Here is a 21,857-nt window from a genome sequence, read left to right as displayed (position 1 = left end):
AGAGGCCATTTCACCGCTCCTGGCAGCCCTGAAAACTGAGGCGGCGCGAATTAAAACTGAATCTGTCCCTCACGCTGCGGCGTGAATGTGGAGGAGAGCGCTCGGGTGTGAATCCCCGCGGCTGTGAGGCATTAACCGTGACGGGGCTGAGGGTGACAACAGCCGTCAGGGCAGGTGTGAGCGTTTCCCTTTCCTCAGCACACCTGTGTCTGCAGCTCCCCCAGTGGAAGGGGGAGATGGCAAACACACAGGAGGCCAGAAGAGGGTCAGTGAATCGTCTGGGGGCTGGAGACGTGAGGCTTGGGCAGCTGAGTGAGCTTCGTGTGGAGACAACAGGTTACAGGGGAGGTAAGGGAAGCCTTGCAGAACCTACACTGGAGGAGATGGAGGAAAGTTCTTTTCAGAAGGGCACTGTGAAAAGGGCACAACAGGGAAAATTCTGAAGTAGTATATAGAGAAAAAAGATGTCTGCTGTGGCTGGTTAGACACTGGAACAGGTCCTCAGAGAGACTTTGTAATCTCCATCTATGGGGACTTGGCTGCACAAGCCTCTGAGCATCATGCTTTAAGTGCAGTGCTAGCCCTGCTTGGAGCCAGAGTTCAGACTAGATGGCATCCAGAACTCCCTTCCAACCTAAATTTTTTAGAGGAGTCTGTATTGATTTTTGCATGCCTAGAACACAAAACAAGTATTACCTCTCTAGACAGTTTATGTCTTTTATTTATCAGGGAAAATAAATTTCTTAGAGCTGCTTTCTATTTTGGAGCACACAACAATGCAATAACACCCATATTGCAGGAACTGTCAGCAAAACTGGGAGAAAGCCTCAGAAGAAAATCCACCAGCCAGATCACCATGGGCAAGGTCACATAAATACAAGTGTTCAGGCAGCATTAGAGGGAAATTTTCATTGCTGATAATTTTTTACACTGAGTATTTGGAAAGGGGACCTTGCTGTAGAGCATGGGCTGAATAGACCTTCCAGGAATTCCACAAATAAAAAAATAAATTGGAAGAAACTTGGGAAGTTTGCTGAAACAAAATGATAATGGATACAGATATTGTTAAAAATAAAAAGACTGTTGGACTTATCAGGTGTCAGCATGGTGTTAACCACTACCATACACAAATAAACATCCCTTTCAGTGGGAGCTCCTCTACATTTTAACCAGTGGAGATTGCAGACAACAATTCTGTAGTAGTCTGGTATGTGTGCTCATGTGTATATAGAGCATAGATCTCACATTTGTTTTTTTTATATTTCCATTTTAGACTGTAAGATGACCATGTGGAAGGGATCTATCCTGGTGTTAGGTGTGTATCACTTTTAAGGATAAATTTGGTGACAGCAGAAACTACTTTTATGAGCTATTTTTCACAGTAATCATTCTTTTTACCATCTAATTCTTCGGGCAACAAATGATTTAATGAAATTTAATAATTCTGTCCCTGTACTTAATGAATAAACAAAAGTGGACACATATGCATAGTATTTAAACTTGGTGTTTCCAAATGAACTAATTCTCATCCTGGTGGAGGATATGCATGCCCTGAGACTTTAAAGTGTATTCTTACATCTTTAGGGACTGAAGCCATCCCAGCTAAGTTAGGAGAATAGTTCTCTAGCACCCCTGGTAGCTGTGGAAAGACCTGCAGAATTTGGGACCTGCCCTAGAACTATTCAGAGGTGCCTACGGTGCTTCTATATTAATATTTTAGGACTAGAAATACATTTTCAAAGTGGATCAGTCATTCTCCTTTATTGTGCTACAATGAAGTACATCAGAAATAGTCTCACAGAGAAGGTAATGGAGTCCTTTTAGATGATGGTATCAAGCCAAAATGTGCACCTACACTAATGTTTCCTTTCTTGAGTGCCACATTTCCTGAAAATAATTTGAGAAAAGAAACATGTACTAAATGGCAGAATCCACTTGCTAATTGCACCCCTCTTTTAATAAACTTCATGAGTATTTGCTGCAGAAGCCCAGATGTCTTCTCATTCCCCACTAGATGTCACCATTGACACAGAAAAGAATGTGAGAATGTATTTTTTTGCCTCGTACAAGCAAGGTTGGTGGTTCTCACCACACCTTAATTGAAGTAGAATTCCAGTCCAAGAAATTTGTTATGTTCTCTGAAAGCTATGTGTCCTCTGGCCTTATTTATTAACTGGAAGATGCTGAAAATATTTTACGGGAAACCACACCTGGAATATTCTCTTGAGATTTAGCCCCATGTGGTCATAGGCTTCTCCATTCTTTACTCTAATTCCTTTTTCTCTACTCTCTTTTCCTGTGCTTACCCAAAACCCTTTGAATTGCCTATTCAGTAAATAAATTGATAAATCCTCTCAGGTACCTTGCCAATTAAAATAGACACTATCCTCTTTTCCTATTTTATTATTATCTATTAGAGCTCTGAAAATCCCATTGTGACAACTTCCTCTGTCTTTATTATTAACACAGGTACAGTTCAAGATTGTGGCTAAAAATGAAGGGAGATAAAAAATACTGAGGCAGCTTTATTTGCCTTGGTCAAGCTGTACTGTGTTTGAATGTTCTTTTAATTGTACCAGAGGTGCTACATCATCATAATCATCATAATTTTCAGACCAACTTTCAGGGATTTTGCTTAGGTTGTTGATTCATGTATTAATACATTTTAAAGTCAGAAAATGCAGTTGTTGTGATTGAGGAGATAGATTTCTTGATAGCTCTGAGTAGCCCTTGGTGAGCCCATTTCAGCAGTAAATACTAATTACTGTAGCTGAATTAGTATGCTGCTTTTTTGTTTCCTCAGGGCTCACCTAAATTACCATCCATTTTGGCTAGAATTGCTCTTGCATATCCCAACAGAAAAAAAAATAAAAAATCATAATGGTGTGAGTCTGAGCAGCTGTTTCTGAAAGGCCATTGGAGTATATCCTATGTTTCAAAAAAATGCTGCTTTGTAGTCCAAAAGGTGCATTTTCCTACTTGTGCAGATACTGTTCCTGCACTGAAAAACTTGTCTGCATTCTGGAAAGAATTTTGCTGCTTCTATATCCTCTCTGTATTTTGCCTTTCTTCTCTCCTAGATTTCAGTTCCCTAATTGCACTTTTTTCTGTATGCTACTTGAGACCAAACTCAAGTAATCTCTGAACCCTGTATGATACACTGAAACAGAGTAATTTTAAGTTTATTCCTTTAATAGATTTTTTCCAACTTTTTAAGATGCAGCAGTATTAGGACTTCATGTAATACTGAATACTTAAAACACAGCTACTGACATTCAGGTGTTTAATTCAGAGAGGTAAAACTGGTAATAATACTCAGCATTTAATTAGTGTACTATATCCAAAATTATGATCATCATGCAAATATCTTGTGTTATATTGTTACTTTAAGTCTTGTTACAGTCACTTTACAAAATAGACATGTGGCACGGAGGGACTCTAAGTAGCTTAAGATCATTAATTATGAACACAGAACTCAATTTCTCCTCCAACCATTAAACAACTATTTTTCACTTCTGATGCAATAAAGATATTACACAGAACTTCCCATCCACTCGCCCCATCAAGTTCTTGACATACTCAGTTGAAGAAGCTCCAGTTCCATCAGAAGTCTGTTGTTAAGCTAAGCAATTTCAGAAGCAAAAAAAACATTCAGGAAGGGGTAAATTCATCAGCACAAAATGCATGGGAGGACAATCTGTCTACATTGAACCTTTAGGATGCCTCTAATTATCCTTCCCAAAATGTATGGAGGAGATTTACATAAACTCACCATTGCATGCAAATATTACTTATAGCTGTTCAAGTTATCTGGTTCTGGGATTTCTTAAAACTAAGATATTCCACAGTGGTTGCTCAAAATGTTTCTCCCACTTCCATAGCAGAAGAATTGGAATGAATGCTGTACTGGGGTGCCTCAAAGAAGGTGGGACATGGCCTTGAGATATGCAGGTAACACAGGTCCTGAGATCTCTTCTGCCTCAATCCTCCCTACTCCTCAATCTGTATATCTTTTATTTATTTCTATGTGAATATAGTTGTTTGAAGTTGTTTGAAGTTGTAAGCTTCCTAATGGTAAATTGAGACAATTGAGACATATGCTCTGTACTTGTTTGCTGAAAACTTTGTTCCTTTGGGAAAAAAAAATCTATACCTGGCTACAGCCAGGAAGAGGAGATTGATTCCTGTTGTGTAACAGGGCATGTCTGGTTTTGAGAATTAGTACCTAGAAACCTGTTAAATTTGTTGTTAAATCAACAGCTGAACAAGTGAGCACCCAAAGCTGGTAGAGTGAACCTTAGCTTCAAACTTCTCTGCTGAGGCTGCCTCCAGCTTTTCCAGATAAAGCTGTTTTTACAGATGCCTGTCAGTCAAGTTGTGGGTGAGGCTGTAGCATCAAAGCCAGCCCACCTTTGAGTTGTAAATTGTACTTAGCTGTCTTCCTGACATGCCTTCCAACCTCAAGTATTTCACTATTGTGTGTTTCTCCTGAAATATTTTACAGCACTTACAGCATGATTTATAAAATCAAATATAAAAAATAGGAAAGGTAAACATACTTCATGTATTTTATTTTCCGTTTTGCAAGCTTGAGTTGTTGCTCATGGCTTTGCCTCATTATAGTAGGGAAAGTTTGCCTGTTAGAAGATATGGATCTATGGATGAGGAGTGGTATTGCCACTGCACACTAATGTTACTCACCAACTTGTAGGAAGAAGAAAATATGTGTAGTCTATAATCAACTACATTCTGTAAGTGAAACAACAGCACACACTTCCTGAGTAGACAGTGAGAGTATGCTGAGTGTGAAAAGTCTTAGCAAAATTTCTAGGACTTAAAAATACCTTTTTTTTTTTTTTGTGAAGTTAACATATACAGAAATAAATGAAGAAAGCACAATGTCAATGTTACAGTAAGTTACATACATTTCAAAAAGGTTTATGATTTGGGGGAAGCTATAAATAAATAGGGGAGATTTTTTTAACCAGTTGACATTTCTTTTTGACCATGCAAAGTACCTCCTCTTGTTGATCTCTGTTCATGAGCAATGTGTCCCTGTGTTTAATGGAGTAAGCTGAAAGAGAAAGATATATAACCAATCACAGAAACCTTCTTCTATTTCTTCCTTTTCTAGAGTTGAATAATTTATAAGCACTGAAGTTCTCCATTTTTTGTTCTACATAATGAAATAGGCTATCTCAAATTGTAAAATGTGTGCAGCACAGTTCTGAGATTGCCTCTGAGCTTTCCAGATTCCTGATCTGAAACATCTTCCAATGTGTTAAAGCTGTAAAACACATCCTTCCCACTTTTACTAGCACTGGTTTATAAATTACAATTTTGCAGTCTTCTAATTATCCACGTTGTTAGTCTTTGAAACTGGAATATGTTGCTTGAAACTGTTTGCCTGGTTGAACTCCAGGGATCAGTGTTGGGCCCAGTACTGTTTAATATCTTTATCGATGACTTAGATGAGGGGATTGAGTCCATCATCAGCAAATTCGCAGGTGACACCAAGCTGGGGGGAAGTGTGGACCAGCCAGAAGGCAGGAGGGCTCTGCAGAGGGACCTGGACAGACTGGAGAGCTGGGCTGATCCCAACAGGATGAGGTTCAACACAACAACCCCATGGGGAGCTCCAGGCTGGGCACAGAGTGGCAGAAAGGGAGCTGGGAGTCTGGATTGCCAGGAAGCTGAAGAGGAGGCAGCAGTGTGCCCAGGTGGCCAAGAAGGCCAATGGCATCCTGGGCTGGCTCAGGAACAGCGTGGCCAGCAGGTCCAGGGAAGGGATTCTGCCCCTGTGCTCAGCCCTGAGGAGGCCACAGCTTGAGTCCTGTGTCCAGTTCTGGGCCCCTCAGTTCAGGAAGGATATCGAGGTCCTGGAACAGGTCCAAAGGAGGGCAACCAGGCTGGTAAAGGGACTCGAGCACAGGCCCTATGAAGAGAGGCTGAGAGAGCTGGGGCTGTTCAGCCTGAAGAAGAGGAGGCTCAGGGGAGACCTCGTCGCTCTCTACAACTCCCTGAAAGGAGGATGGAGCCGGGGGGGGTTGGGCTCTTTTCCCAGGCGACTTTCAACAAGACAAGAGGACACAGTCTTAAGTTGTGCCAGGGGAGATTTAGGCTGGATATCAGAAAGAATTTTTTTACGGAGAGGGTGATCAGGCAATGGAATGGGCTGCCCGGTGAGGTGGTGGATTCTCCATCCCTGGAGACATTTAAAAAGAGCCTGGATGTGGCACTCAGTGCCATGGTCTAGCAACCGCACCGGTGGGTCAAGGGTTGGACTTGATGATCTCTGAGGTCCCTTCCAACCCAGCTAATTCTATGATTCTATGATTCTATGAACTCTTGAGCTGCTTTCTGGTTCAGAAAACCGGGACCAGCATCAGGGAATGTGAAGGATCTTTTTGAATGTCTTTTTGAAATTCTGGTTACAAAGAGGATAGAGGAATGGATTTAAGGTGGAGTTCACATAGCCAAGCCAGATAGTGAACATGCGCCAGTTCAAATATTGTTTATGGCCATGGAAAGCTATTACCATAAATAATACAAAATAGGGAATCCAGCACAACATAAAGGCTGCCATTATTACCCCTAACTGCTTAGCTGCTTTCCTTTCCCTGCTCCTGTGCAGTCCTTGAATTTGCCTTTTGGAATGGGAATGCAGACTCTGCCAGGTTTTCCTCAGGCAGGTCAGCCCTCGGAAATCCCGGTTCCCGGTCTTTCCCTGAGGACTGCAGGCACTTGCAGGGTTGGGATTGGCGAGCACTCTACTGGATACCTCCTCTGAGTAAGTATGGTTGTCTGATGCATCACTTACATCACTGTCTTGTGAGCAAGGCTCCTCTTCATTTTTGTTCTCTTTTGGTACACACACACACTTCTGTCCTGCTTTATCCAGGCCTGGCTCAGACTGGGCAGTGGTGAGAGGAAAACAGAGAGAGACTTTCCTATTGCTCTTGCAACTTGAAGGCTTGTCAGGATTACTGAGATGAAGCTCTGCCTCCGTATTTTTGGGCTGAGGGGAGCTTTGCTTCTCTTTGGGAGGAGCATTCTCATCTAAGATTTGCTTCTGGAGGCAGATCTTTTCCTCATCCTTTGTCTTACGATGGTGTATGTTGTTTTTTTCTGAGAAGGAGTGGTATGATCCATCGATCAGGTCTCGGTGCTGACAGTGTTTTCGAACAGCTCTGAATATTCTGTAGTAGAGCCACAACATCATGAGAGAGGGTAGGTAGAAATTGACAATGGCTGTCAACACCTTAAACCAGGTGACACCATGGAATTCAGTTTCACACGTATTCTTGTCTACTGTCCTATTCCCATTATTAGCAAAAACGTGCCAGCCTAGAATTGGAATGACCCACATGAAAGAGAGTAGCCAAGCCCCTAAAATCATTAGCAGTGCTCTCATTTTTGTTCTGTACTTGAGATATTTCAGTGGCTGCTGAACTGAACGGTACCGGTCAACACACAATATGAAGAGGTTGAAAATGGATGCAGTACTGGCCACATAATCCATTGACAGCCAGAATGAACAGGCTGCTAAGCCCAGAGTCCACTTCTGCCTTAGGAGATAAACAGCATTCAGGGGCATAACAGCTGCACCAACAACAAGATCTGCAACAGAGAGGCTGACAATGTATAAATTGCCAACTGTTTGCAGTTTCTTTTCAGTTTTCACAGCATACAGTACTAAGATGTTCATGACAATAGTGGTCAGTGAAATGCTTCCCAGTAGCACACCTAGAGCTGGGTGAGGGGTAGTTGAGCTTTCTGTTGTGTTTCCTGACATCTTGTGCACAAGAACACAGAATAAAAATCCAAGAAGATGTCCGGGTCTTGGAAATTCAGTCTTGGTTTACACTCCTGGATGAAAATGTGCCAGATTGCTTTGAACTATAAAAAAGAAAAGAAATATGCTCAATCACTGTAGCACTAAAATAAAACGGTGAAACTAATCTGTGCTTGATCTTAGCTTTTTCCCTTTTAGGACTTCCCTAAATAAGTAATTTTCAGAACAGTCTACAGATGGGTAATTTAAGATATGTTCTATGAAAAGAGCTGGAAGAAGCTCCATGAACCAATCCAGAATGGTGTTTCATGGGACTTCATGAAGTTCTGCCCCCAGAACCTGGGGATTTCAGTCATTGCTGTTTGAATTTCTTGTATGTCATTAATAGCAGATCACGAGCCATAACATAAACTACTTATTGCCAAACCACTTTAAAACCACTACTTATTGCCAAACCACTTATTGTCAAACCACTTGTTAATAAAAATCTAATTAGCATACATCGTACTAAACAGTTTTTTAAAAAGCAGTGTTTGTTCACAAATTACATCTAATACTTTAAGAATACAGCAGTTGGATTTAATTATCCACCAATAATAGGGGTAGCATAAGATGGCAACTGACAAGATATTCCAACCAGGCTTGTCTTCTAGCCAATACAGACTATTTTGCAGGTCTTACCAAAGAGTGGCAGATTTCATTTGTACAGACACAGTGGTGTGTAGCTTTATAGTGACTTGTTCTGCATCAGGAAACCACTAGAGGTGCACACTTGTGACCAGAGAGGTTATATTTTGAGATCATAGCCTTTGACTGTAAAATATATTTTGTAACACAAGCATAGTAACTTAAGTATTGTCAATGAAAGGGTAAAGGAAGAAAGGGAATGTAGGGGTAAGAAAAGCACCTTTCCAAAGTTGAGTAGATAAGCTAGTCCATTATCTAGAAATTCTATTTGATACTCTCTTTGGTATCTTCTGCCTCCCAACTTCTAACTTCATGAATTATCCAAATGAGAATGTAAAGAAAATTATTATATTTTAAGTCTTGGAGCATATGATCAGTTGATGAATTCTGTCTCCAGGCTACACAAGAAAAATGCCTGTGAAAGTGATACATATTTTCTGCCCTTTTTCTCCTCTAGTGCTTGTCTGAGTTTATGTTCTGGTAAATCTCTAACAGTAATGTGGAAGGAAACTGAGACTGTAGAGGTATCAGCTCAAAGTATTTACACAACTTAACACTGAGAGATCCGTATGGGACTTCTTGTTATTCTAAACATGGTCAAAGCAGCACAATGCAATAGATTATTCAACATTTCATAGTAAAATTCAATAATTAATTTATTCAGTATTTCACAGTAAACTTCTCTCTTTCTTATTCCAGTAATCTGGGTTGAAGCTAAAATGTTTGCTTTCTTACAAGAGGTCAAATTCCATCTTCCTTAAGCTCTACTTACAAATGCCTGGTATCATTAAAGAAGATGTGTGCATGGTGGCAGTGGCATCCATAGGCAGAGCAAATAGCTACACTGTGAGCTGCACTCTGCAATTCTGTGTTCTGTACAGTCTTTGGGTTCTGTGTAGTTTTTCAGTGGCAGCAAGTCACAGACGTCAGAAGATCAGAGTGGTCTCAAGAATCTCCTGTTTGAGAATGAAAACACAGATTACTCCATGGATCTTAAACGTGCCTGGTGCTGGGAAATGGTTATATCCCAGTCTCTCAATGCCTTTATTTCCCCAGCTACCCACTGTAATCTCTGCTGGAGTTAAGTATGTGGGGCATGCTCAAGTCAAGAAGTTATGTTAATTGCTTCAGAGACCTCATAAATGATTGATCTTTACCCCCACATATTTTCGTTCAGATTCTGGCAAAATAAAAGGAGAGAAGGTGACTCTAAATCTCCAACAAAAAGAATAACAGCAAAGAAAGGTATCTGGCTAGACAGCTCTCCTCAGTTATTTATAGAATAAAACATAGAGCAGAATACAGTAAATGGTGTTGACTGCTCCTCAGACTTTCTTGTTAGCACTGGTGCAGTGAGATAGGGTGGGATTTAGAAGTAGCCTGCAGAACTTGATCTGGAGTACATTTGCTCCAAAAAAAGGCACAAAGGTCTAGTTTTTCACCACAGGCTGGAATTAAAATGTCTTTTATTAGATGACAAAGCTTTTAATTTTGTTTTGGAAGAACTTATCCAGGCTATAAGAATCCAAGAATGATGGCATGAGATGTAAATCTTTGGGAAAGCTAAGAACAGAAAAAAATCAGGGTAATGCATTTTCTGTTTTAAAAATACACATGCTAATGTGTATAAGTACTCCAGAGTTGTAGTTATTCTGTCTTACAATTTTCACATTTGAACAGTTAATAGTACCTGATGGATTTTCTCTTTTCTGTGTCATAGAGAGCTGTCCTTGTACTATTAAATTTAAAAGTGAAATTAAGGAACAGGTTAAAAATGGTCTGCTAAACATCACACAGTAATGTTAGTTCTAAAATTAGCCAAGGCTGCTTTGCTTTTCAAACACTGTCCTGACCACTCTGTTGGTTTTTTTTTTTTCCATCTACACTTTGTGTCTGCATCCATCCAGACACTGCAGACAAGCAGTGTTGATTTAGAATATATATATTTTTTTTTTAACTTTAATGCAACGCAAGCAGCTTGGTTTGGCTTGGACCTTCTGACATCTTCCATTGTAAGAAGTACCCATTACAGGGTATGGCTGGAGTGGGACTATACACAGTAACAAACATCTACAAAATTAAATGGGCTTGTAAGAACCTTTTGCTCTAGTCTAAAGGAAGTAGATCTTGAGGCAGGATGAGGATATTGAAGTTTACAGTAACACTACATTTTCCCTATTGAACAATTTCTGCTTTTCACATATTCATGATCTTTAAAAACCCTGATTTTGTGAGTATTATCCCACCAGGGACAGTATTGTGAGGCTCTGGGCAACTCATGTTTTGGAGTGTGCTGATGAGAAAAGGATCCACTCTAAGAGGTGCCCTCAGCAGGGAAGTTGTGTACTCAGCACATACTTACTACCTGTCTAGTTTTATTTGAGTCCAAATGGTATCTCTGAATCCATTAAAAAGATGTAACAAGGAGCTGAGTTGGCCACAAAGTGTTTAGAATAGAGCAGAAAGTCACTGTTGCCTTTGCATGATCCACTGCTGCTGCTTCTGCTCCAGATCTTTCAGATCATGCAGGATTCTCCTTAAGTTGGGATTGGCATTTGGCACCATACCTGCAATCCCACATCCTTATGTGGATAGGAAAGAGAAACTGGTGGCTTTCTTCAATCTTCTAAGGGCCCATAAGGCTTCCAACACAGGAGCCTTTGTGCATCTTATCCATGTCCCTTTTGATAAGGAGTAAATTGCAGAGGTCCTACATCTCTCTCCCCTGCAGAGCCCAGCAGAGCAGTACAAGAGAAAACAGTGAGCTTCTGCTAAGCTAAGGTGACTGCACACAAAATGGGAGTATAGAAATGTTTCAGTGTTGCAGAAATGTTATAGGTCAGTGCCCTCTAATACTGCTGTGTTTGGAGCTCTGGCTCTTGTGTCACAGTCTTGGCCACTAAGCCTTCATCACACTGCTACTCGATTGCCACTCTGGGCTAGAATGAGCAGGTTTGCTACAAAATTTTCCCCAGTGAAACATAACTAGAAAATAACAAGCCTTGCTTCATATCATAAAGTTCACTGATCCCCTGCTCTATGCTCTAGCGAATACTGAATTTACAGTTTTTTTCCTTAAACTTCCTCCCATCATCATTTGCAGTGATGGTACCAAATATCATCAGCAGTTCATAATCAGGAGAGCACTGGGATCTGCATTAACAGCTTCTTGCTCCTCATGGAGGCACACACCATTTTGTAGTGGCTGTAGACAGTCTGTGGGACAGGTACCCCTGTTGAGGAGGTTTAATTCCTTATCTGTAACTCAAGCTTCAAATAAAGGAACAGTTACAATACTGAATATCTGTGTTCTAATACTTGGATGGTTTAAGTGTCATTACACTCAGCCAAAGCTCACTAATACAGAACAGATTTTAAAGAAAACAATCAGCCTAAGGTCTTGGATTGTCCTTTGGGATTTCTAAACCCTGACCATGAAATACTTTCTTTAGTTTTTAGTGCCTGTAACAGGCTTTTCTAGGAGGGAAGTAAGCAGTTGTGATGTGTTTGTTATTGTATCACAGTGATAATTCTTCCAAAGCTCAGGAGTCTACTGGGAGATGCTAAGTGGCTGCCTCACTGACTCATTAGTGCAGGTGCAACCTATTAAGTCCTGACTAAGTGGGAGTAGGTTTCTAGAAACAGATGCTGAATCTCTCTTATGGATAGGTTTTAAAGAAGCTACAGCAGGAAAAGCACAGGCTAAAACAAAATTCTTGCTCATCAGAGTATGTTCAAAGCAGAAGGTAAGATCTGATTCCAGATAACCCATAACATACACATAAGAAATCTATTTGTTTCTAGTGTATTTAAAAAATATATTCTTTTGGTGTTGAAAGTATTAGCACATTAGAGGTTTGATTAATTTTCTTCTCTTAAGATTCACTTCTTCTCTGTAAGAAAGCAACCCTTAGGCAATGCCTGCCAAGATTAAAGGAATAATTCTGATAAATAGCTAATGAAGAAAACCTTGATAAGCTGTCTACTGTTGCCATTCAAATGACCCAGTGCCTTAGTTCAGGAAGGACCAGGCTTTGTTTTCAGAAAAGTGTCTATCACTATCAAAAACAGATTAGATTCCACACATGCTTGAGTTGTCTTTTCCAGGTAGTCTGAAATCATTCTCTGAATGAAGCTTTAGTCTAACCAGTCAAGTTTTGTAAAACTTCTTAAATTTTCCTCTTTCCCCCCCACACACCTATTTTAAGGATAGTTATAAATTAATCTTCTCCTTTATGAAAACACAACCCAGCTTGACCTGTCATTACTTTTTTTTTGTTTACATTACAACTCCTTTGTGTGAAAAAACACTTTACCAACATATTTGGACATCTGGCTATCTAGTTTTGCATGAACTTATAGTCCTGTATTTGTTGGCAGGGAATTTTCAGTGCTTTTTGATGTATATGCTGTCTTAGGAAAAGATGAAGCCAGAACTAATGTAGCAGATGGACATTAGTGCAGATGTGCTGAAATGTACCTTAAAGGCAGGGCTGCAGAGAACAAGTTGCTGTCTGAGTTGTTGGACTGGTGCTCTGCACACTGGTTGAAGGAGCTGGATGCCCTAGGAAGGGGCATTTGCTCTGAATGTCAGTGTGCTCAGAAGGGTGAGTGAGGAACAACTTACCTGCAGTATTTATTGCAGAGGGAGTAGAGCAAGGTGGTCACTTCTGCCCTTTTATACAGGAGCTAAATTGCTCAGCTGTGGCCTGGGCTGTGACACCAAATTTATCCTTACTACTTTAACTTGGGTATTCTAAGGATAGCAAGCAGATCTTATGAACAACAGAAAGACAGAATGCAGAGTTTATTGTGAAGGGAACTTGAAGTTTTTAAGTAACTTTGTCAAGTCCTTCAAGGAAAAAAGGAATATTTATAACTGTATGATATACTGAATTTCTAACTTGCTTGTGTAAAAATGTTTCAGTACAGTGGTTCTACTGTGCTAGTGCTAATTTATTTTTTTATATCTAGATATTAGGATACAGACTGCCATGATTACCAGTAAATACTTCTGCTTTTATTTAATTGAGGAAGTACTACATCCAGTTTCCTCAAGTGAGGCATAATTCAATAAAAACTTGAAAATGTAAATGCAAGTTCATTTGGGGCTTTTAGATGCTGCTTGACTTGATTACACTTGATATTTTCAAGTTTTAGTTTTTACAGAATCACAGCAGTTACTTCTACAGCCAGATGCATCAATCAGATTGGCAGTCTGTATGCTGCTGTCAACACAAATTTTTCTGATTGTTTATCTTTCTGCTTTTACTTGGCTGGGGCTCCTGGTTTTAGCAGGAATGACATTATCTACAGTTCTGCCTGTCTACCAGCAAAAAGCTTAGACCTCCACAGCCTTCTGAAATGAAGTTTTAGCATGAATAACAAATCATGCAATACAGTAATGCTGTCCTCTGTGTTGCAAGCATGAGTCCTTAGCTTTTTGTAGCAAGCATTAAATTTTGTGGGGAGGTTGAGTATTTGAATCTGAGTCCCCTCTGCACTGTCTGAGCTCAGATCATGAGGAAGGTGCTGTTGTGTGTCTGCTTGGGGGAAGCCTTGTCTCTTCCAGGAACAGCTGCCTCCTCTGGCATTCTGACCATTCCTCCCACTTACTGGTGTGCTGTTCTCTTCCTTGGATTAAGAATACACTGTACTGGATCCCACCTCTAGGCTTCCACTTCATTTGCAGTCTGATATCCCTGGGCAACTCCTAATTGTGTTTCTGGGGAGAGAGGCAGGGAAGGAAAACTCAGCTTTTTGTCTTGTGCAGTGAGAACAAACGTGCTCACTTTCCCACTGACAGGTTTCTCAGACATCCTTTACAAGTAGCCACAGCATCAATATAAAACTTTGCCACTGAAAAACCCAAACCCAGCCCAAAATAGGTCTGTAGACAGTTCTGTTTGGGATACTACAGCAGTGTAGCTTTGCTGAGCTCATACCCTTTCCACTTGAAAACAGCATGCTGTGCTGCTCATACCTGGGAGGATTCAGTCCCAGAATTAACCAGTGTACTTCTCTGGCATGGCAGGGTGCTCAGTCACTTTCCAACTTAACTGAGAAGTTACATTACATGTTTTTATCAATAAACATCAAAGTAGAAATAGACAAATTTGTATAACCTGTCAAAAGCAAATTATTTCTCTAAAATATGGAAGCTTAGGACTTCAGGGTACAAGTGCAGCTTCACTCTCAAGCAATTCAAAGTTTGCCATGTTTGCTACTTCAGCCACAAGGATACTGATTTGAAGCCATTTGGCATGAAAAGCATGATTTACTACTGGCTTATGGCTCACCTATAGGGAGAAACACCTTGTAAAATAAATATTACGAAATAAATCTAATACAACCCAGTTATTTAACTGCAGCTGATACTGACTTTGCATCCTTCCATCCAGTCTTGAAGTTTCTGTTGTTGGGCACTGCCAAACAAGAGGTTGGCTTCAAAACAAACTTGTGCTGTAAAGGCCAGCTCTTGAGTGAAGACTGATCACTGTTCTTGCTGGCACTAAAATATCCAGAGCAACATCCAAGCTGTTTTCCTTGAGAGAGAGTCTGTCCTGGGGAAAAGCTCATTCTGGTTTTGGTATTTTCTATATGCACCTGTGTCTGTTTTCTGCCTTTTTTTTTTTTTTTTTTTTTAAATACATTTAAGTATTTGATCTTCCTAGACTTTGACCATCTGGTTCATATATGATGCTGAGAATATGAGAACCCAGAGGTATGTGCTAGGTATTGTTTACAGGATACATAAAAAAACCCCCACTAAACCTAAGAAAGTGGTGACTGGAAAGCATGTTCTTAGGGCAGTGGCAATGTGTCAAAAATGGAAACTGACTCCACAATACAAACATGTGTTTTTCTAAGGACATAAATATTATACAATATATAGCAAAATATCAAGTATTTGCTCAAAAGACAGTTACCTTTACTATACAAGGTATACACCCAAAAAGTAAAGCTTGATGTGCATCTAAAATGCTTTACTGTGTAGAGAAATCCTTGTATGAGCAGAAGATAATGGCAATAGTAACATTAATTGTATGAGCATAAAACTAAAGCATGGCCTAATTAATTTGCACAGATGAGCATACATATTAATGTTAAGTAATAATTTAAATATGAAGAGGTCAAGCTGAGATAGAAAGTTAAACACCAAAACCAAATTCAGTGCTGTGAACTTTGGTGTAGAATGGCTACGAGCTGAAAGACTCCTAAAATATTACATAACTACTCAAGGCTTGGTGATTAGTAGTGAAGGGGAAAGACAATGTTTAGTATTATTTTCTCTAAAGAAAGGCTACTGTTTGTGGCATGACATCTTAATCTGACTATGCTCTTATCTATAAAATCTTTATCATAATATCTCAGATTTCACATACTGTTTGCCCCTATGTCCCTTCAGAATTTTTTCCCTGGTGCACTTATGGCACCAATTTCACTGCATATCACCTCTTGTCCAAGTGGGTTACAGAGTTCTGCAGGTTTACACAGCTTCTACAAATCCATGAAATTGTTCTAGGTTCTTAACATAATTTTTTTTGACATTTGAAAATTGACTGTCTGGGAGCATTGTTCCTCCATACATAATGAAGGACAGAGCATCTCTGTTATCTCTGCACTGGCATTTGTATGTTCCAAATCATATTCTGCTTATCTGAATTTTCATTGTTCCAATGCTGATGCATATTCAACAGTGTTCTGTAACTCCTGGAGACATAAATCAATCACTGAAATCAGGCAGGGAAAACAAAGGAAGAGTACAAGAAAGCTGTATTTTCCTGTGCATTTTAATACATCCTGCTTTGTTCCAAAGCCATGAAGTTCTCCTCTTTAAGTCCTCTACTTTCAGCTTCCCTGAACTTTACCAGGTCTTTCCTGATCCTCCCTCAGCCCTTTCTTCTGAGGAGAGGGGAACTTAATAGGTTGTCTGTATGATTCATGTGAGAGCTACATGAAAAGTATCAGGAAAAAAATATTCAATATCTGCTGGCATTGAACTACTGACAGAACACTGGCTAGGGAAACACTAATTATTTAAGAAAAATGGCTGGATGTGATTCATAATCCAGAGAGTCTTCATTTACAGGAATACAGTTGAATACTTGTCAGGTTAAGGTTATTTCTGAAAACACTTGAGGGAAAAAAAAATGACCACAAAAACCCCAAACAAAACCAAACCACACCAACAGATGGAAATTTTAGCTACTTTGATGAAAAGAAGGGGGGGTGGAAGCCCACAAATGGAATAGTGAATTCCAGGAGTAACAAATAAAAATTAAACCCATCAAATTACATTTGATACTATAATGAACTTGGATTTCTTCTAGTACATTGATATTATTAGATCCATCTCCTTTGGCTCAGTGAATAAAGCTCGTGAACAATTATCCAACAAGCATCCTAAAAATGTCATCTAATCTGGCAGCAATATTTAGCTATATACAGCTAGGTTATCCCTGGAATCTACTCATCCTAAGAAAGCAGCTAAACTTTTTTTCCTTGATTATAGTTTAAAATGAAGAATATCTAGAGAATCCTCAGCAAAACTGTGTATTGAACTTGAAAGCTGTTGTGTTTTGGTTTGGGTTTTTTTTTTTTTGGTTTGGTTTGTTTTGGTTTTTGGTTGTTTTTTTTTTTAATGGTTACTCTTAATGAATGTGTATCACTGACAGCTTCAATCCATGCTGAGGAATACAGACCCAGAGCAGAAGGTGGTTTTATATTCAGTGCCCTTAGCAGAGTCAACATTAGTAGGCAGACAAATGTAATGTTTTAACTTCCAGTAGAATCACCTAAACCAGGGTAGTCTGAAACTATAGCTTCAATATCTTTCAAGTGCTGGTTGCATGAAGTGAGACTCAGAAACCTCCTGGACAGGAGTGTTTCTGTTTTATTCTAGAGCCCTGTCCCACCCCACCCTCCCAGCTGTATGATGCTGCTGTCCTCTGATGATAGAGGACATTCATTTTGACTTACTAATACTGAACCTTCCTCAGTTTAAGTTGTTGTTGATGTATATATGGTCAGCAGTATAATCAACTACTCATTTAAACCATTTTCTAGATACTATTGTACAGTGACATGTACTTAAAATTTTTTTTCTGAAAAAATGTATTTTTCAAATCGAAATTTTAACCTGAAATTATCAGGGGATAACTTTTTTTTTTTTTCCCCCCTCTGGCTGGCTGAACACTGGGCCTAAATTTTATGACTTGTAAAACCAGAAGAACTAACAGAAGATGGACACATTCCAAAGAATGTTCTGGCCTTCAAAGTAAGCTCAGACTTATCCTGAACTCTCCTTCCAGTGGCTCAGCTTTCTGGTTTAAGTCATTGTAAATGTCAGTTTTTCCATGATAAAAAGACAGTGTTGTTTCTGTGGTAGTATTTCCCATATATGGATTTTTTTGCCCAGAGATTGGGGGAAAACCCATCAATCCTAAGGCTTCCAGATATGGTATTAATTTTCCCTGCTAGCCTAAACATCACCCGCAGCATCTAAGTTTGTTATTGGTGTGATCTCTCAACAAACCAGTATTTAAGTGTTATTGTCATTAAGTAGTGGAGTTCTGGAGGACTCTTATCTTCCCTCTTCCTCTGGGGATCTGTTCTTGGAGTCCATTAACCCAGCTCACTAATACAGGACATCTTTCATATGAGATAGCAATCAAATCTTGAGACCTGACTCTTTCTTTCCAAGTGACTTGGTGAGTCACTACTTGGGATCACTAGCAAAAAAAAAAAGGTATGCAAACAGGAGTCATTAGTCCTTTAAATGTTGAGGTTGCATAGCCCAACACTACATCTGCTATTTACTATGTGATTTAATGGTTTCCAACAGCAAGAACTGGGCTTGGATAAAGGAAGTTTCAGTGTCTAATTGAGAATAAATTAACCACTCATGAAGGCTGATGAGCCCATAGAGTCAATAACTCCTCCAAATGCTGAGGAAATGCTAGATGGGGAGTAAACCTGTTTTACAACAGAAGTAATTCAGCTTCAACAAAGATGGATTTCTCACGTTCATATTCACATCCTTCAAGATGTCCTCTCTTTTCTCTAGCTTTTAGTGTAGATCTTGAAGAATCCAAAAATGCTGTTCTTCAAAAGAGGGGAAGATCTTAACAATCCTCTTGCCCCAAAGGTAGTGTCTGGTCAGGATAAGCACAAATTAGTTCATGCTCACAGTAATATTGCAATTAATAATAGCAAAGGTCTTCCTAATACTTTACCAGGATCTATTTTAAAAAATAAGACCACAGAGTAGTGTTTTTAACACTTTATAAGCCAGATTGAACCCTTCTTTAGGATCAAAGAAAATCAGATTAATATTGTGAATCTCCCTCCCCCTGGCTCCCCCAGAAGCTACTGAAGTGCTGATCATTACAAAATTACTTTGGGGATTTACCAGTATGAACTTGAATTTCAACCCAAGTGAACTTCTGGTACTTTTAAACTGTAGGAAAATCTTCATCACAAAAACAAGTTTAGAAATCCTAGCAGGTGTGAGAGGATTTACTGTCTCCTTTTACTATTACTTAAAGGCTTGGTCTCAGCTCATTTAGATACATAAATGTAAAAAACCTTTTTTTTTTTTTTTTTTTTTTCTCTTGGAATATAATTAGGAAGCTAGTTAATCATCTGGTAACCTTCCAGTAGCAATATGATGAATTCCTTCACATTTTGGCAATAACCCACTGAATGTCCAAAGTCTCCCCTAGTTTGGTTTTATATATATCTGATTTTATATACATCTGACTTAAACAACCTCCTACCTTTTTCCAGACAGTTTTAGTTTTCCTTGCTGAACTAGACAGCCAAGATGAAGTGGTGAAGCACAAGGTCTCTTATAGCTAGAGATGATGATTCCTGGCCAGCAAACACTTCAGACACAGCTTATCCAAGAAGACTGATCCTTTCTCCATCATTGCTGCTCAGTGTCTGCAAAGGAAACACTGGGAAGGCTACATCAGGAATATAGGACTGGAGCAGGCTATGGCCCTACTAGACCCCACTCCCATTACCTCCCTTTGGATGTGATGGGTTTGATGATCTTAGAGGTCTTATCCAGCCTTAATAATTCCATGATTCTTAATGATCCTATGTATTTGAGAAATGCCACAAGATCTGTATGGAAAAGGAAGCATCCAGGCTTTTTTCCTCACTGCCAAACCTGATTGTCTTCAGGAAGGGACGAGGGTTAACATTCAGGCTGCTCGTTCTTCAGGTTTGTCACTATTTCTTCCTTAAACCAAGGCAACAAACCCTCCCTCCATCCTTCCTTTTCTCAGCCGTTTAACCTATGGCTACTTAATATTGGTCAAAAGAAAGATGTTTAAAATAAGGACATAAATATTTTGCAGGTAGATAGAGGCTCGCCCTAACCCTCTCCATCTAGGTAACCCGTGTGCCCGCTCCGTGTGACCGAACCGCCGGACTTCACCAACCTCTTTCCCTTCTTCTCCGACCCGAACACATCCCGGACGAGTCCTGCAGCCCGATACTGCAACTCGCAACCCCCTCCTCTGGGGACGAGAACTGGTTAAGCTTCTTCCATGGCCCCAGTCCACCTTTTTTTACCGGGATGGGCTCCGTGGGAGCTCTGTGCGTGCGTCCCGGACTCTCTCCTGGTGCCGGACCCCGCGGCTCCCGCCGCTCCGCCCCGCAGCCGGGAGGAGCTGCGTAAGGAGTATCCGATTTCTGCAAAGTGCTCTTAATCATAGAATCATAGAATGGTCTGGGTTGGAAGGGACCTCAGAGCTCATCAAGTCCAACCCTTGATCCACTCCCCCCGTGGTTCCCAGCCCATGGCACTGAGTGCCACATCCAGGCTCTTTTGAAATATCTCCAGGGATGGAGAATCCACCCCTTCCCTGGGCAGCCCATTCCAATGGCTGAGCACCCTCTCCAGAAAGAAATTCTTTCTAATGTCCAACCTAAACCTCCCCTGGCACAACTTGAGAATGCTTAGGAAGAGTTGTTCAAGTTGAAGCGCGTTGATTCATTCTCCCTCAGTTCTCCTCCCCTCTGCTCCGCACTGACACTCTCTGACAATGCCGGGATGGAAGTGCGAGGACCCGCAGCCCTCCCGCCGCCCCCTCTGCCCCGCTCCCGCATTCCCGGACCCGCCGTTCCCTTCACTCACCGGCGACGCTCCCCGCCGCTCCTCTCCTCCTTCCTCGCTCGGTGTCCGCGTCCCTCCCCTGGGCAGGGCCGGGATGAGATGAGATGGGATGTCCCGCTGGTGCTGGGCTGGCCCCAACTCCGCTCTCCTGCGGAGCTACTTTCGCCCTTCCTCGGGTGTTGGGCTGCCGGAGCGGGGAGGGGGCGGCCTCGAGCGGGAGCTGCACCAAGGAGGGGCCACTACAGCCACCGCCCCCCGAGCGGGGCCCACGCCTTGGCTGCTGCTTGCGGGATGGGACCCCCGTATGCTGAGAACGTGTGGAAGTAAGGATTACATCCACCTGCAGCGGGGGAACTCCTAAAGCATCCCTTAAGGGATCTGTTCGTCGGAGGTAACACTGGGAACCTGAGGAGGATGAGAAATGAGACTCGGTGTGTGATGAGCCTGGCACTGGGTCTGGCGGCCGGGCCATGGCTTTAGCTCAGAGCAAGCACTTGTTCTGAAGTAGCTTGGTATGTGGTAGTTTCTTTTAGTGGAGCCGTCTTAAAAAAATAGTTTTAAGAGCTGGAAAAAGTCAAATGTAGAACACGTTATTGGGTATCTTTGCTAAACTGGGTATTTAAAATGACTTAAGTATGATCAGTACATCTGCTCTGTATTAAACATGCACACAGAGGTTATTATTTTCCAGAGGAAAGCAACTAACTTAGCAATTTGTCTTTAAAATCATGTTTATTTTTCCCTTGCTTCTAAAAATGCTTAGAAAGATGTTGCACAAAACTCTACGTGGATTCAAAGGGAATATTTTGCTCCATGTGAGTAATAAAAAATTTGTGCAATGATGTTTTTGCAAACAGCATTGTTAGTCACTTAGTAAGCATATTGTCTGTAAAACTGAAGGGTATTGTAAACTTTGCACAATACCATCCCACCATGAGCTGACAGGAAAGTAGAGGGAAATACCCATGTTCTGCACTCAATCTAGAATGATATCCTTTGCCAAAATGTTCACCTCTTGTCAGTGAAGAAGATTGTAGTAAAACACTTTCTTGATGCTAAGGCAACCTTTCTGCTCTTAAATAAAGTGTTAACTGCCCCATTACAATCATAATATAAGAAGTTTCTTAACAGATGTATTCTTGGGTCTTGTTTCAATCACCTTCTCCTGTAGATGTTGGGTCCTGTGGGTGGTGAGAGCAATTCTGTGCAAGTGTCTTCTCTTAGTGTGGGCCAGACTGGTAAATG

General features: G+C 40.7%; 1 protein-coding gene across 4 annotated transcripts; it reads right to left on the bottom strand.

Annotated features, from left to right (window-relative positions):
* Positions 1 to 6,183: 6,183 nt before the first annotated feature.
* HRH1 (histamine receptor H1) lies at positions 6,184 to 20,805 on the bottom strand. 4 transcript variants are annotated; one of them, XM_071755407.1, is made up of 4 exons: positions 20,634 to 20,805; positions 19,264 to 19,429; positions 9,255 to 9,438; positions 6,184 to 7,899 (listed from the first exon to the last, which is right to left on the bottom strand). In XM_071755407.1, exon 4 carries the CDS (start codon positions 7,793 to 7,795, stop codon positions 6,386 to 6,388), a length of 1,410 nt encoding a protein of 469 aa, XP_071611508.1. In that variant the 5' UTR covers positions 7,796 to 7,899; positions 9,255 to 9,438; positions 19,264 to 19,429; positions 20,634 to 20,805; the 3' UTR covers positions 6,184 to 6,385. The 4 variants fall into 4 exon arrangements, with proteins under 4 accessions (XP_071611508.1, XP_071611509.1, XP_071611510.1 ...); XM_071755408.1 differs by lacking the exon at positions 19,264 to 19,429; XM_071755409.1 differs by lacking the exon at positions 20,634 to 20,805 and having other exon boundaries at positions 19,264 to 19,693.
* Between the last annotated feature and the right edge of the window lie 1,052 nt (positions 20,806 to 21,857).

The sequence above is a fragment of the Heliangelus exortis genome, chromosome 12, assembly GCF_036169615.1.
Source record: "Heliangelus exortis chromosome 12, bHelExo1.hap1, whole genome shotgun sequence".
In the NCBI taxonomy this organism is placed as follows: domain Eukaryota; kingdom Metazoa; phylum Chordata; class Aves; order Apodiformes; family Trochilidae; genus Heliangelus; species Heliangelus exortis.
This window is presented reverse-complemented; position numbering and strand designations above follow the sequence as displayed.

Excerpts from the sequence above, each read along its gene's own strand:
- HRH1 (XM_071755407.1), bottom strand. The coding sequence starts at position 7,795 with ATGTCAGGAAACACAACAGAAAGCTCAACTACCCCTCACCCAGCTCTA.